The following is a 16,835-nucleotide window of genomic DNA, read 5'->3' on the forward strand; positions in this document are numbered from 1 at the left end:
CCCTGCGCACCGACGGCGAAATTCGGCATGAACGTCGAATACATGTCTTGTACATCCAAGATGGTTGCTGGTGCTGGTGTTACAACTAGCTTAAACATTCCCGTGAAATCGTGAATATCCGCGATGAGGTCTAATTCTCGCCACGTGGTGCGTTCCGGAAACCGGGAATATTCACTTCAGAGAATCAGTAGGATTTTATGCAGCTGGGTGTATTGCTGAAAAGGGATAAATTTAGACCTAAGCACAATGGGCTTGGCCGGTCTTTATTCGGGCCCCTGCCATGGTCGACCTCTCTTGGTAAGTGAAGTCATTAATTGAAGATGAATAATCTTTACAGACAGAATTACTGTTAAATATTATTCAAGTTCTGGTTTATTTTTATAATACTATAAGTAGCTGAGTACATGTGGAAAACTTTGATGCAGTATCTCATTAGCATTGGGGAGGTAAGATAAATAGAAGTCGAAGCTTGTATTCTAAGTCTACCCCCAGCAAAAAGAATATGTAGTTCATACAATCATAATTAAGTGAAATGAATATTAAGGAAAGGATGTTAAATTTAAAAATTCCCGAATTCGTAATCTGACAAAACTAATAAATTAATATGTACAAACTGGTCAGTCACATCCTAAACTATTTTTTACAGTGTTGTTGATGACTTAGCTTGACAGTCACAGCTATGACTTCACCGCACGTAGCTACTTTATATTGCATATTCATTTTGCTTTGTTTGCTTTGTACGGTTGCTTAAAAACATACATAAAATTGTGAAAGAGTGGTTAATTATGCATTCTCTGATCATTTTTGCTTCCGCTAATAACTGCATCCTTTTGATATTTGATGTTACTTGTTAACATAACCCTGGTCATTTTAAGGGCTGTCATGATGAAATTAATCGCACGATTTTAAAAACAAGTTGTCTCGAACCCCTTTTCCCCTATCTCGTAGATGTGGTATTTCGCAGCAGCTTGGGCATGTTTCCAACTTTTTCCCGGTAAGCACTGTTCAAGTTTTAACAGAAGCTGTAAACAATTAAAAACTAACCATGCATGTTAAGAGTTAAATTGATAAATCAATTAAAACGAAAACAAGGCCTAAAAAGGGCGTCTCACATCATGTTTAAAACGATTGCAACAAGGATCTTTAAACTTTCTATCCTGTCGAACATTTTGTTTAGTGTGACAAGAACTCGCCTGCGACACTAGTACTTTCAAAATTTGTAGCGACTCTGGAAAGTTTGTTTAACTTTTTCTGAAACTGGAGTACTCTGTGGCGGATAAAACCTTATGAGGGACTGGCCCAAACTCGAGCCTGAGTTAGAATTAAATGCAAGGTTTTGCCAAGTTGTTTCAATGTGCTTTTTTGTGAAACACTGACGTAATACTGTTCCAAAAATACCATGCAACGAAATGTTTAACATCCACAGAAAAAGTACAGATAGGATGTTCTGGGTTAAGGCCGGTTCATACTGCGAAAGTGAAAACGAACGCGAAATTTTTCGCGTTGTGAATTTCTTTAAAGTTGAACACATTTTCACTTCGAGCGATATTTCGTTGCATATATTTTTCGTGACGTCAAACTTCGCTTCGCTTTCGCCTCAAGTTTGAACCGGCTTTAAGACTTCAAATAGATTCTGTTTATAAAATGATATTTTGGCGACAATACAAATTTCTGTAGAGGCTTAAGCTTAACATGCAGGAAAATCAGGCTCCACCCAGGGATCTCATCGACAAATGAAAAAGTCTCATGCTACAATTTAAACGAAATAAATAAAAAAAATCCTTCGGGTAGGCCTAGTTGTTGACTTCCCTACAAGTATACATTTACTGGAATTAACTTTGCATAAGAAATGTAAGTTGAGAGCACATCTTATGCGTAAGCTTTCAATTTATGAAGTTGTTGCTAAAAATGATTACGTGTTTGACACGACAGGAGTAGTTGTCAACAGCCAGGGGACGACAGATGCTCCCGTGGTGCCCGGCAATGGTACCGGTGTAACGCTCAACATCACAGGCGACCACTCAACCGGAGCTCCCACTGCCGCACCACTACCGAGCAAACAGCACATTTTACTGCTGGAACTCATGGCTACCGAGTCGGACTCATTCAATGTCAGCATCGCAAACCTTCTCGACAATTACAATGATTTAGAACTCGAGGTGAAGTTTTTGTTTGTTGTTGACCATAATAATTAGGGAACAAAACTGTGGAAAAATAAATCGGAGTTAGTAAGGTTATTGATTAATAATTATTTTGTAAGCTTCGACCAACTTTTGGGGAGGGGAGACTGCCCAACAGTTTTATCCTCATGAACGTTGATTGTAAGCAAGACAATATCCAACGATTACCCGTCTTTAGAGTTTGTAAACCGACCATGCATTCGAGACACCATGTTGTTTGTGGATTATAGAATGCAGGTAGCATAATCTGTCTCCTTTGAATTGGAATAGTCGACACGGTTCCCGTTCTCCCAATATCACGGGTGCGTTATATAGCTTTACACCAGAGTCCAAATCCTGCAATTCTGAGATAGTATCACAAATTTATCACAGGTAGTTACAATGATTATAAACAAATGCAGTATTCGAAATTATCTTCAAAATGTGAATTTAGGCCTTCACGTTTATTACGTCCTTCAACTTAATTCTAAAGATTCTACTCTTTTGGTTGTGTACGGAACTCAAGTGAAAACAACATTTTTCTAAAATACTCCCACTTATTTTTAATCTGCGAATAATTCTTAACATAAACCGCGAAGGCAAAACTTGTTGTGCACACAAGTTGTGCACAGATTCGAGTTGTTGTCATCAATTTCTCCTTGCAATATGTGCTGGAACAGTTGGTAGCACGATGGGCACGGTCTGCACCCCCCCTTAAGCTGTGTGTTCTGAGTCCAACCAAATTTTAATGGTTTGGACCATAGACAAAAATACCCTGTGGTTTGGACAGACTGTGTTAGCGCCCTCATCTGCGATTTCTTCACTGACCTACCTCCAAGCTGTGCGTGAAGTGTCTAGACAATGCTGCAAAGTAGCCTAATAACATTATCAATAAAAGAAGAAGTACAGGGCAAACTGGAAATACTTGTTTGATCGTCACGAAACGTTGTTGCAAAACTGCGATTATAACCACTCGTTCAGAAAATGTGTCAGCGTCTTCGAACGTTCCCTCCTCACAGATTTTAAATAAGAACAAACTCTAATGTTCTTCACAATTTTGTTCCATTGCAGGAGTTACTGCAGTTTATATACTACAACGACACGTACATTCTCAGCCCGGACCAGCGGCCGGATATTAGCAGCTTCGACATAGCCATCCGCATCATGTCTGCCATGCTAGACGTCCTTGGGGAGGAAGGTGTCGACCCCACCCCGCGAGAGATCCTCTGCACATACATCTACGTCGGCGACTTGACTAACATGCTGTTCGAGGAGACCAGCCTAACTGATTTCAGTGATTTCGGAGAGCTCAAAGGGCTAGTGACGGTAATACATGTAGAAAGCCTACACAAAATCTTTTGGTCGTCTCATATCGGTTACTTTTGAGACATTCAGGGTTATAACCAGTGCGAGGGGCACTCAAGACGAATTGTACAGGTACATGTATTCAGAGGGGCAGAGGGACATGTTGCCATCTTGGACAGAATTGAAATCATCATCAATCTGGGAATGGTCTAACATCTTGGGGGGGGGTTATTTTATGAATGAAACAAAAAGGCGGACAATCATTTGGTTTAAATCTACATTTTGTCTTCCTGTTTTCAAAACCAGTATAGGATATTGCTTATTGAGAGAGGAACTCAATGGTGTGAGTAAATACACTGGACAGCAAAACTTGCCACTTCTGTCAAAGGCCACACATAAAAATTCACTCCATAGACATAAACAATTTTTGTACACAGGTATGCTGCAATACCCCTTACTAATCACATGCCCAAAACTAGCAAAAGCAAGTGATTAACAAAGAAGAAATTGACATGCACAGCAACTTGGTTACTAAATCAAAAGTCACACACAAAAGCATTCTCCACAAAGCAAAAATGACCCAGGAAAGGACAACATTTTAACCAACCAATAACAAAGTGAACACCTGTTTTCTCAAAATGATGTGCGTGAGTGGTTTCTGTTTAGGGATGCCATCCTTACTGACTATGCATATACATTATTGAAAAGTAATAATTGTGACTTCTTTATTTCGTCCTGTGACATTGATTTCTGCGTAAAACTTAAGGCTCATTCTGTTACATTCTGTGACTTTTGATTCAGTAACCAAGTTGCTGTGCATGTCAATTTCTTTTGGTTATAAAGATAATCACTTACTTTGGGCATGTGATTAGTAAGGGGTATTGCGGCATACCTGTGTACAAAAATTGTTTATTTCTATGCAGTGAATTTTTATGTGTGGCCTTTGACAGAAGTGGCAAGTTTCTTTTGCTGTCCAGGGTATATAGCTTTCTCTGTGTATTCCTGAAATCGGGAATCAGCGAAGAATACGAATGCAGAGATCGAGTGGGATGTCTCCAGTAAGCAAAGCTCAAGTAATACAGGCACATCTTAATTTAAAATTCAACATCAAGGATGGTGTAGTTTCTAGATACTAGGGTTTTCCCTCGATATAAAACGCTGAATCATTGAAAATGTTACTTCATAGCTTAAGCATCCAAATAGTATCCTTTTTCTTGCGAAAAAAATTACACAACTAACTATACACTATTAAAGACCACAATAAAGAGGCATTTTTTAGCTCGAAGGTAGACATGTCTTCAGTGCAGTTCACTTACTGACTAACGTGGTTACTTTCTTCTCCACTCAGTATATCATTGAGATTTGCGACGCTCTAATCAATCCGGCTAATCACGAGGACTGGCAGGAAATCAGGAAGGTAGGTTCCTGTCGATGTTTCGGGAACATTTTCCCTGGTGTTTACAATAGTAATTACATGTAATATAATCACTCTGCTTCATGAGTTTAGGCCACGGAGGTGTTTTGCCCCATAGCACCTCATCCTTGAAACGCTTTAATGCTAAACGATCAAAACTCGGCCAATTTCCGGCTGTAGCTCAAGTCTACGCTATACAGTCTGCCCCAGCACATGACATTAGTACTTGTGAAGATCCTGAGAGCGACTTGCAAACAAGTCACTCTCTTTTTCAATAATAATGATAATTTAGCTTTATAAGTACCGTAAATATTTTCTGTACCAGGTGTTCCCAGCCTTCGCGTCTGTAGTGGGCACTGTTGACACCCTGTCTATCTTTCTAGCGAACGTGTTGGAGACACCAGGAAAAATATTTAGCAGCGTCAACAACATAGGTAAGTTGCCGGAGATAGCTATGATTTTGGCCAACGAAGAGTTAAACATGTGATTTTGAGGTAGAATTGTAGAGCAGCTGTATGTAGGGAGAAAAAATAGACATTTGGAAAATCGAAGAGTTTGTTTTTTTAAAGCTTCATTAATAATTAAACCATTAAAATGCGCTTTTATTTGAATAGAGATGGAACGAGCTTATCTGCATGTCATGTCATGACATTTTGGGGGAAAAGTTGAGAATTATTGAGTTCGCCATATTCAACAGTAAAGGAAAGCCTGCATTGATAAGGATTCTTGAGACTGGATTAAAAGAGCTTTTTTGTTTATTCGAAACTAAGACGCAATTTAAGGTCAAGTGGGTCCGACTTCTGCCGGAACTGACACACAGATTGGCCTAACGGGTATCTTAAGCAGGACATTTTTTTTTCATTCACACGAAGCTAAAATAGTCCTTGTTTTGCAGAATATAATCTCGAAAAGAAGGCTTGGAGCGAATTCCTGGAGGGTGACATTTTCTTCGAATTTGACAAAAATGAAGGCATAGCTGTGCCGCTGGATTATCTGCGGACGATGGAATTCGAAGGTAATTACCTTTGCCAATATCATATTGGACTCATTCCAAACCTTACGCAACACGTTTTTCGCGAATAGGCCATTCATTAACATAACTTGAGCGAAACTAAATTTTCGAAAACTGGAATTTTTAATCTTCGTTTAAAATTGCAAAAATTGTTGCAAAGCCGCTTTCACACGATGAATCTAAAATGCACTTTTTAAAATTGAAAGCAAATTTTCAAACAACTTGTGAAGTGTGACATGTTTCTCTTTTGTTTACCGTGTTAATTCCAGTATCTGACGTAGTGACACTGGTTGGTGTTCGTTATCGCAATATCAGTGATATCATGGGTACCAACCAAACGGGAGCGTCTTGTGTTACCGATATCAGAGGAAACAGGTAGGAAACTGGTCCTATATTCCTTAATTGCGGTTGAACATTACAACTCACTTTTACGTCTACACTCTTTGAAATATGTATAAGTAAAAACAATCTACAGGCCTGCAACTTCATTTAGGGGAAAGACTGTTCACAGTTATCAGTTAAGATACGATTGTTCCTGAGCTAATTGTCCAAAATCGATGGAGTTTGGGTTTGCTGACTTCTGCTTGTTTTATCTGTCTGCAGTACTTACATCAATGAAAAATATTCAGCTAGATTAGTACTAGTTTCCTATTATTTGTCTCTATTATTCATAGAACTGAAACGTGTGCGATGAGAAATCAAAGCAGACACGTAGACTGACCATTGGCGTATACTTTAGATTGGAAATCGCCAACATCGTTCATACTCAAACATCATTTTCTTTTGAACACTTCCCCTCTTTTTTTCTGCAGCACATTTAGGCCACGAGTGCTGTCGGCGGATGTAGTCTCTCTTACAGCCGTCAAGGAATCTGATTTGAGTCAGACATCAATATCACTGACATATAGACTGTATCACGAGGAACAGGTAAACGGCCGCAACAGATAATAACGGATGTATTTGCACACACTGTACATTCAAATTGCTTGGATTACACTAAGCTTTAACTTATTTTGTCATCAATGTTTTCGTCTTAACAGTGAATGATTACAAGATTACATGGAACAATGTAACTTTTTAGTTGCATACTGGGACAAAGGTATTAATCTTGGTTACGCCAGAATAAACAACTTTTCACGCAGTTTTGGGTCAATTTCATGCAGACAAGTGTACATTTTAGTTTAAATCGAAGACATCGAGGACAAAAATAATGGTCGGATGTTGTTCCAAATTGTAAGTTACTATTCACCTGCTTTGTATAATATGAAATGTTTTGTGCTACCATAATTTTCCTTAATGTTTCATAATTTTATTTTCAGATCAAGCCCCATCAAGAGGCAATTTGCGCTTTTTGGGATTTCACAGATCAGTGAGTTTTTCAATTTCGGTTTTCATTTCAAGCAAACCAATCGGGCCTTGTTCATTTTTGTTTCATCAAAAAAACATCGATCGTGTTCTCTTATTGGCTCATTTGGAGACTGGTCCCTCTTCCACTAACCACATAATTGTATTTTTGCTTTATTTAATTTGAACTTAGAAAATAATATTTAAGATTGGTAGTGAACGAATAAAAATAAATGTATTCAATGTCATTATCTTAGCATGCATTCAATTAAAACTATTTGCAGTGGATAGTAATTCTATTATTATATTATTTATGTTAGCTTACATAAAACTAGGGATAAGGAATACATACAAATGATTTCTGTGAAAACGTGAAAGTAACTGGTCCCCATTTTCAGTACAGTTGTACAGGCTCTCTCCAAGAGACTACCCTGACACTCTTGTGTCTGATTACTTCTTCTCTTGCCAGAGTTGATGAAGGCGGTGTTTGGAACAACGAGGGTTGCTCGCTGGTTGAAAGCAGCTCCAGCCCAGACACCACGCTCTGCGTGTGCAATCACACCACCAATTTCGGTTTGCTTGTTCTCGATTCTGAGGAGGAGGTAATTATGAATATGCCGGTGATCGACGCATTATTAATAACTGAAGTATCGATCATATCCGTCAAGGGCAAATGGTTATACCTGAAGGCAATTATGCGTGCCCTTTTTTTCGATTGTCCTATTTCGCTCACAATTCCTACATGGAAATAAATTGAGCCTCTGAAATTCTTTCATTTCAATGAATGTCCCTATGGCTGGTTCTGGTCAAAAGGTTATTACCCACAGCAATGTAAATCAAATTGCAATAAAAATCATTATAAAAGCTACTGTATTCAAGGCTGTTTGCTTAGGCTAACAAAGCTCGTTTTATCATCTTGATTCTAGAAATTTTGTTTCATATTCTTGTGAAATCAGGATACCATAAGTTGGAAATATAAAATTGATCACAGATAAGCGTTATCAAAAGGTATATCTCAATTCGATCGATACAGTAACTATCAGCTGTATTATGGATTTCTCGTTTCTGATTACTTATTTCCTCTGCTTCAGTACAATTATTGTTCCCATTTTGTCCTGCTTTTGATGTCAGGTGATCAGCTATCATTTTATCATTCATACCTGGCTGATGACTGTCGGTGGGGGCGTTTCAGCTGTCCCGTTAGTCGTTATTCTAGTCATTTTGATATACCTCAGGTAAGAACATTGAAAACCACGATGGATAGTTTGATGCGAGTGCTCCAAACTAAAAAAAAACGATTGAATAAAGGACTGTCTTTTAACGCTCATCGTTATGGGAACGATTTAAATTTTGTTGCCCATAATGACTAACTATAAATATTGCTGCTCTGTTGTAATGCCAATAGGCCTACTCTTGGATTTAAGAAAGGTTACACTGTAGTACACTGTAATTAGAAGGTATTCAGTCAAAAATTTTATTCATTCATACAAGCACTATTCATACACTGAATGCCCCGCTCTCAATTAGAATCAGTCAAAAGCACTGATATATTTTTTTTCGTAATTTCGTAAATAGAAATACTAAGATGGTCTTTTCTATATATATGTACTGTTTTATATCCTTACAGTAATCTAAATAGTCGGCGTCGGATGGCACAAATAAGTTTTATCCTATGTTATCTCATCCTGATGTTGCTGTACGCCACAGCTAATCTTGCAGAGCTCAATCAGGTCAGTGAGATGGATTTCTTGATCATACAGGCCATAGCCCCTTTTGGCAACCGCGTTGAAGATTTTTCCATGAACAGAAGCAAGACTAATTGGTCTGCTGAGAGGTACCTATGGCTCAAATAGCATTGCTCTTGGATCAGTACTTTGTTGAGCTAATCACTAGACTGAAAAAAGGCAGACTATGTTGCTCAGCTTTAAAGGATGTTGAAATATTTCGCTGTTGCTCATCTCGAGTTGAACCCTTTAACTTGCCAACAATTAGGGTTGAGGTTCATTGGTTTGAATTGGGGAGAGGGCGCAGTAACCCGTGTTCAAGACAGGGGTTACCATCACAAATTTGAGAAGGACAAAAACCTGTTTGAGACCATGGCGGAACTATTGAAAATGAGGCTCCTAATTGTATTACTTCTGAGATTGTTCCAATAACTCTTTTAATTGTTTTTTTTTTTTTTTGGTTTGTGTTTGCTATGACACCAGTGGGCTTGCATGGGATTTGGTCTGGCGTGCCACCTCTTCATTCTTGCAGCCTCGTTCTGGCTGTTTGTGATTGCAACGCTCCTCTTCACCAGGGTGACCGAGTTTACCAAAGGGGAGGTTAAGACCTGGCACTGTCTTTTTATCGGTTGGGGTAAGTCAAAATTACGTTCTACCTTTCATAACTCTTGAAGGTATAGTAACAGCACCCAAAATACATGCCCGCTCCATCGAAAGCTATGTTCCAAATCATCCATTTTTCTGTAACTGTTGTTTTACTGATGTTATGATTGATTTTTATAGTTTTACCGATGGTGATTGCCGGTGGCATAGGCGGTTGGAAATGGGCACTTTATGGTAGAGGAACAAGGTAAGCATCGGTACGGTAGGTGTAATGGGTTGTGTCAAAAACAAGCTGCAAAAATCGTTTTTTTTTCTGAGGTATATTTTTCCAAAGTTTGTTTTTCCCAAATACTTTTCCCCACAATTTGTTTTTGCGAGATATGTATTTAAAGTTCTTTTTATAGCTCATTATAATGAACTCAGATATATGTATCTCTTTAATTAAAAAGATTTTGACGAAAAGAGAAAAGATGATTTTGAAAAATATACCTCGTAATAACGAACTTGAAAAAAACCCGCATATATCGTAAAAACGAGCTTCGGAAAAGTAGGCCTACATTTCGTAAAAAACGAATTTGCAAAAGGGCATGTCATACAAATGAACTGTGAAAAAAAATACTGTAATTTTTGAAAATGTATATTCTATGGCACTAGTGAGCTCCCACACGGAACCGTAAAAGTGGAGATGCTTTTTGCATTTTTCTTTGAAGTTAACCAGTCAAGTCACAGCATTGTTAATAGGACAGAATCAGTGCGCAGCGGCAAGCCGTTGCCGTTGCGTTGTAGAGACTGCAACCGGTGCTCGCGAGCACAGATTTCAACAGTTCGTGCAAATTTTGAGATGTTTATTCGGACATCGCCCTAACGATGCCACATACTCATGTCTTGTGGTAGACATAGACAGCCAAGGCTCAGGAGTCAGGGTCCGGTTTGTTGCAGAAGATGCACATGGACGTGGCACCATCTCCTGCCGGCCTTCAACCCATAGTGTCCTCATCATTTCGGATCGTGCCTACTTTTTCATGTAGTTTGATTTGTAAAATTGCGGTCATAATTATCTTTGTGTCCAGGTGCTGGCTAAACGCTGGTGACGTCATCATCAGCGCAACTTATTTCTACCCGCCAATCGTCACCAGTGCGGTGAGTTGGTTTTTGAGTGGTGATTGGTGAAAACAGATAATAACGATGTTTTTTTCACTGTTATATTTTTAATCGAACTAAGTTTATTCTGATGGCTCAGTGAAGAAAGGGTTGAGTGTAAAACAATGGATATCCAGGGATGAATGAAGACTCTTGACAGAAGAACCATCAAAGGACAAAACATTTTTTTACAATAACGCGGCACAGTTACAAGGGTCTCAGGTGAGGGTAAGGTGACATCTTGCCGAAATTGTTCTGTACATACACAAGAGATTGTTTCAACATTCATCAGGTTAAAGCTACTCCCGAATCTACATTTGTGGTTAATAAAATACAATATTGTAAACAAACAAGTCTGCTTATAGTACATTATCTAAACAACCAGTAGAGAATTATATCCAGCCAGGGGGGGGGGCAGGAGGGCAACTTGCCCTCCCCTTACAGGATTTTTGAGTAAGGCTTTTAATATTTTGTTCTCCCCAACATCATGTTGAATGAACCTAAAGCCGCGTTAGCTTTTTTAATTTGTCCCCCCCGCCACACCAAAAGCCGGACACGCCGATGTAAACAACTGACCACGTTCTGTGCGTTCTGAAAAACTTTCAAGATTATTTTCATCTTTTGAACAGCATTTTAAACTTTCATTATATGCATACAAGAAGCTCATGTCAAGGTTTATTTTCCTACTTCTGGTTTGTAGGCGACACTCTTTATGCTACTCTTCTCCTTACGAGCCATTCGGCTGTCACAGAAGCACGCCCTCTTTGTCAGGGAAAAGGAGGAACTCGATAAAATTAAGTGAGTTATTGAAAACTTCAACATTTAAATTGTATGTAAATTATTTGAATTATTAATTTGGCATTTTTTTGGTTCAGTCACTTTATATATAGTCACATTAACTTAAAACATTTAACTTAGAAAAAAAAATTAACCATTAACTTAATTCACTCGAGAATGAAGGTGCGTGTGCAAAGAAAAAAAACAGCCTTGTTCACATTAGACAGGTCTCTTTGTTTATTCGCTTTGTTTTCAATCTTTCCACTTTTATTCAAAGGGGTACATGCCGGTGTTTTGTTGCCGTCCTTGTGTCTGTTGATCTTACCATTTTCACTGGCATGAAGTCGTTTGAGATGGAGATGCTAGGCTACGCGTTTGGTGGTTTACTCTGCGTTCAGGTGAGTACTGTTAATGTTAAACATGAATTCAGCATTGTGAGTATTTCTAATATTACTTTCATCTGGAGGTCGGTTCATACTTCCCGCGAAAGCAAACACAAACGCGACTTATTAGTGTTGTGAATTCGCAAACGTTGAACATATTTCAACTCGAGCGAAATGTCTCTGCAAATCTTTTGTGTCGTCAAATTCGCCTTTATTTTGGAATGACTCTAGTCCACAATTTGAGTTGATGCAGTGTAGGCTATGTTTGAATCAAGCTTTATCCAAATCCTTCAGATCACGTTGTTTTCGAACTTAAGATTTACTCACTATAGTTCCTATTCATTTGAAATGTCATAGCACGGTACTTGTGGCATCATTAAAAAAACAATCTTATGTGAGTTCACTTTACATTGGATATGCGATCAAAATTTGCAGGAACCAAGATGAAGAGTGTAATCTTTACATACACTAAGAAACTGTGGAATTGTGAGTTGTATTAGTGGTATGTGATACTATGAATAACAACCCCAAATTATGTCAAATATCACATACATGTATCCGTGTTTATTAAAAAAATGTTATTTTCCTTCATTTAGGGTCTTGTTGTTCTTCTTGCAGAGTTAATTCTTAATTCGGAGGTAAGCTGGCAATTGATATAGTTTTGTTGATTGGCTGTCATTTACTAACATAATGGCGTATATTGAAAAGTAAATGGCAATCAGTTGGAGGCGTTGTTTAGCCATTTCGAACGCTGAGGGCGTACAGTTATGCACTTAATGCGTAATGCCGTTAGCAGTTTTGAGTATTTCTTCCACGGAGGAGTGTATTGCAGGTGCCTATTTAAATACATCACTTGTAATCGTTTCTGATTTTGAAATCAGTTTTGTCCACTTTTCCTACAGATTAAAGTTGCTTGGAAATTAAAAAAGGACCCTCCAATTCAGATCAAGAATGAGGATGAAGATTGTGATGACGTAAGATATGCTTTGCTCTAGTCTTGTCTGTAAATCGACCATTTTTTATCAACATCAAAATGTATTGATTTTCTTGACATTTTTATTACATTTTTATTCGCTTAAATGTATGTCGTTTGCCGCACTATCGGAATTGTATGCTTTCTAAGCTTTCGTTGAAATTGTCCTTTTACATTCAAGAAGGGCTGCAACCTTTTCTATAGGATTTTGTGTGCTCCTTTCTCAACGCTTAAACTTAAAACGGTACTACAGAATTCCTATGCTTACATGCTTTCTGGCGCATTTTAGTAGTGCAGGTAATGCAAGAAACACAATTTTTTCCCTTTTTTCTTTTCCATAGGATCTTGACATAAAGCCCAAATGGAAATTAAACCTGGATGCCTGTAAGTAATGGAGATATTTTAAGTTCCTAGGAAAAGAGTGAACTTTACCGTTCAAACCTCTTTTTATGTTAGAACGAACCAGAAATTCCACATTGAAATGACGAAAAATTGATCTAACGATGTAACATAGTGACAAGGCCGTAAGGTTTCTGGAGGCAAACATATCAGTGGACACTGTTTTTCCATTTTTTTTTTTTTTTGGAATCAGGCTTTTGCCATGGGCCTTCATGTCAAGAAATCAAAATCAACTCAAGAAGGAAACTAATTGATATCACTGTGACAAACAACACTCATTGTCAACTTTTTTTCTGAGCAATGTCTTTGGAGTTTACTATAGAGAGATTGTTTGGAGAAACATTTCACTAGAATTAAATAAAAATGCACCGCGTTGACTTAATAGTCCTGGGCATGTCAAAGGGGGTATTTTTCCCGTGTACACGGTACCGATGTGACCCTTCAATCTCACAAGAAGAGCGCATTTTCATGAACAAGTGTAATCTTGCTCACCAAAATGAGAGAATACCGTGACTTCATAATGAATCAAGCACACACTTAAAATGTAAAACATTGTCATTTCTCATTCAATTGTTTCAATTCTTTGGTGGCAATAGCTATGACTGTGGATGACTATGATGATGACGACAGAGACATCTACTCGGAAGTTTCGTCTCGCCCAGGAACAAGTCGAGTAAGTCACCATACACACGTTGTAAGGTTACTGGTGAGTTTATTGGCTACCGCTGGCTGCAAGAATTCTCTCCAAAGAGAATCGAATTTTTTTCAAACTCAAAAAAGTACAAAGTATCATCTTTGCCATCATTTTTTGGGGATTCAATTCTAGAAATTGTACAACTTCAGTCCTACTCTCTGTTCTGTCGGTTCTCACGAACAGGAAAAGGGTTATTATCTCCTAAGATTGGAGGTTGTAATGAAAGCAGTTTGAGTTAAAAATGCTTTCTCAGTGATTTATCTTTTTGTCTGTTTTAAATGCGGAAATGCACATGGCATGTGAAATGATTTAATTGTATGATTGATCTCATTTCTCAGAGTGCGATTACCGTGGGTGACATCCAGTATGAAGAGGCTAATTACACAAGAAACACCCTCCGACCGACAATGATCCCGCCGGGCGGAGGGCGCCGCAGCCCGCGACGCACCGAGGGTAGGCGAACTCCGAGACGTAGCGCCGATAGCCGAACTCCGAGACGCAGTGCCGGTAGCCGGACCCCAAGACGGAGCACCGGTAGCCGGACCCCCAGGCGCAGCGCCGGTAGCCGGACCCCCAGGCGCAGTGCCGGTGACGGGGCCAGCCAGGGCAGAAATTCTGCGGACGGGATAAAACGAGGTGGTTTCATGGAGGAGTTCCCCGTCAAGATGAAAGGGAAAGGTGGCTACGGGACCACAGACTACACCAACCTCATTACCAACTACGGAGGAGGGAAGAAGGGCGATGTCTCCAACTTACTCCCCAAGCCCAAACGGACCAGCATACCAGGCTCCATCGACGACCCCGAGGAAGACGTAAAGCACGCCAGACAGCTCAGCCCTGCCGGCAGGAAATCGGCCGACGGACGGGAACCATCTGATCTCGGGGAGAGGCTGTCCCCCGAAGGAGGCTACGGGGAAGACAACGACGGGTATCAGGGAGACGATGGGGATTACGACGACGAGTATAACGAGGGAGCCTACGACGAGGATGAGTACAATGACGGGGAATATGATGACTACTATGACGAGAACTACGATGAAAATTATGACGAGAATTATGACAACTATGACGAGAATTATGATGAGAATTACGATGATTATGGTTACGACGAAAATGAAGTGTGAGGAAGAAGCTTCATAGAGTGGTTCAAAGTGTTTCCTCGTAAACCCACTGAAAAGAAACCTTCACAACAGTCACCTCCATTTTGAAAGGTCATTTAACTTGTCGGCGAAGTGACATAAACATGATGAAACAGTCCTGCCAAACTTGATTCGGTCTGATTGATCGACTCATCATTGACTCATCATTGAAAATTTACATTGTAACTCTCGTCATTATAATTATAACCATTAAATGAAAAGTAACTTCCCGTCCAAAATTATGCAAGGCGTTGTTTTCTTTCAAATTCACTCCAAGCATCTTTCTAAATATTCCCTAAAATAGGTACCGGTGTGTTACATTAATTTTACTTGCATTCCCTACTCGATAGTGACCCTAATATTTCAACATGTCATTCAGGTTTTAAGGTTTGTTTCCGGATTTCCATTATTCTTTTTTTCAGCCCTAGTCATGTTATGATATACCTCTTCCCGCCCCTACATGGCGCAAACTTCACAGGAAAAGGAGCTGGGAATAGTTTTTGTTGGAGGGGGAGGGGGGTAAAATCGCATTGCCAGATTTATCTGTAACTAGGAGAACGTCAACAATAACGTCTTCCCTCTAAAGCTCCAAGCACCGGTGCGGTTCCACACTGTACACCAGCCACTACGGGCGTTGCTATAGAGGTGGAGTGTCGGGGTTATCACACCCCGTTTGGTTACTTTTGTCGGCGAAATCATGGTCTGTCGGCAAAATAACAAAAAAAATGAAGAACAGAGAATGAAGATGAAGGGAAGGGGAATACAGTACACTCGCAAATTCCATGTGGCACCCCACCCCCATACAAAATGGTCTAGCGACGCCCGTGCCAGAAACAAATTATAATTTTCAAAGGTATGTTTTATCTGTTACTGTTTTCCAATCGGATTCAAATTTTAGGAGACGTTAGATTTTGTTGAAATGTTTTGCCAAATAGTAGGGAATTTCTCAATTTTTTTGGGACAGTTTAAGGCATTTAAACAAAAAATAAGGGGAATTATTCTCAAGATTTCCTTCTTAATTTATCTTTAAAGAATTAGCTAAACGTAGTCAATGGTAGTTTTATGTACATAATTATGTAGAAAATGTATCGATAAAGGTGTATATTGATCTATAGATGTTATTGTTTGCAGACCATTTATGTCCTCAAATGAGAGTTATGTGTGTTAACTGCTGCTTTCTAGAAGTGTTTCTAGAAAAAAGTGTATATTAAAGAAAGATATTAGCGATAAAACTAAAAATAGATCTGCAACAAACAAAAAAGAAAACACGTTGTGTATCTGTGTGGCTGCAGTCTTCGAAAAGTCCTTTGGCGTCATTTTAATTTCTGTCTGAAAGAGAATTCGGTATGTATCCAAATTCTCGAGTTTTACAAACATCAACAAGACTCTCTTAGAAACATAACCTTAATGAAACATGAGGTAAGGTGATTTTTTTTTTCATGTTTGTTGGCGAGTGAGTCTACTTGGTGACTGGACGCAGACCTCTTGCTCTCTGCCACTGCTGCAGATTTGCTTAAATAATCGAATGCCTCTTATCCACCGCACCAGACATGGCATATTAGACGGTGGCAACCAGGGCCGGATGGGGGGAGCAAAACGGGGACCATGCCCCATTAAAAGGAGAATTATTTTTGAAATTATGAGATGGAGATGATTTCTCAGCAGTATACCCTTCTTCTCCTTCCTAGCAGAGGGTAAAAAGCACCTTTAAGATGGAGTTTCAACTTTAAGAAGACCATAAAAGGTTACGTAGAAAAATCAGACATGTT

General features: G+C 39.1%; 1 protein-coding gene across 2 annotated transcripts; it reads left to right on the forward strand.

Moving 5' to 3' along the window:
• Positions 1–16,332, forward strand: LOC110986108 (adhesion G protein-coupled receptor L2-like). 2 transcript variants are annotated; one of them, XM_022247750.2, is made up of 23 exons: positions 1–297; positions 949–994; positions 1,933–2,159; positions 3,231–3,485; positions 4,813–4,881; positions 5,204–5,312; positions 5,774–5,893; positions 6,160–6,265; positions 6,703–6,817; positions 7,210–7,259; positions 7,704–7,836; positions 8,366–8,469; positions 8,862–8,964; positions 9,442–9,592; positions 9,742–9,808; positions 10,632–10,701; positions 11,402–11,499; positions 11,756–11,876; positions 12,458–12,499; positions 12,764–12,835; positions 13,176–13,218; positions 13,830–13,906; positions 14,266–16,332. In XM_022247750.2, the coding sequence occupies exons 1-23, from the start codon at positions 247–249 to the stop codon at positions 15,049–15,051; spliced, it is 3,015 nt and encodes a 1,004-aa protein (XP_022103442.2). In that variant the 5' UTR covers positions 1–246; the 3' UTR covers positions 15,052–16,332. The 2 variants fall into 2 exon arrangements, with proteins under 2 accessions (XP_022103442.2, XP_086994609.1); XM_087138483.1 differs by lacking the exons at positions 1–297; positions 949–994; positions 1,933–2,159 and adding an exon at positions 2,983–3,062.
• Positions 16,333–16,835: the final 503 nt, after the last annotated feature.

This window comes from Acanthaster planci, linkage group LG06 (assembly GCF_054643075.1).
Source record: "Acanthaster planci isolate LZ-2023a linkage group LG06, COTS_SCS, whole genome shotgun sequence".
Taxonomy (NCBI): Eukaryota; Metazoa; Echinodermata; class Asteroidea; order Valvatida; family Acanthasteridae; genus Acanthaster; species Acanthaster planci.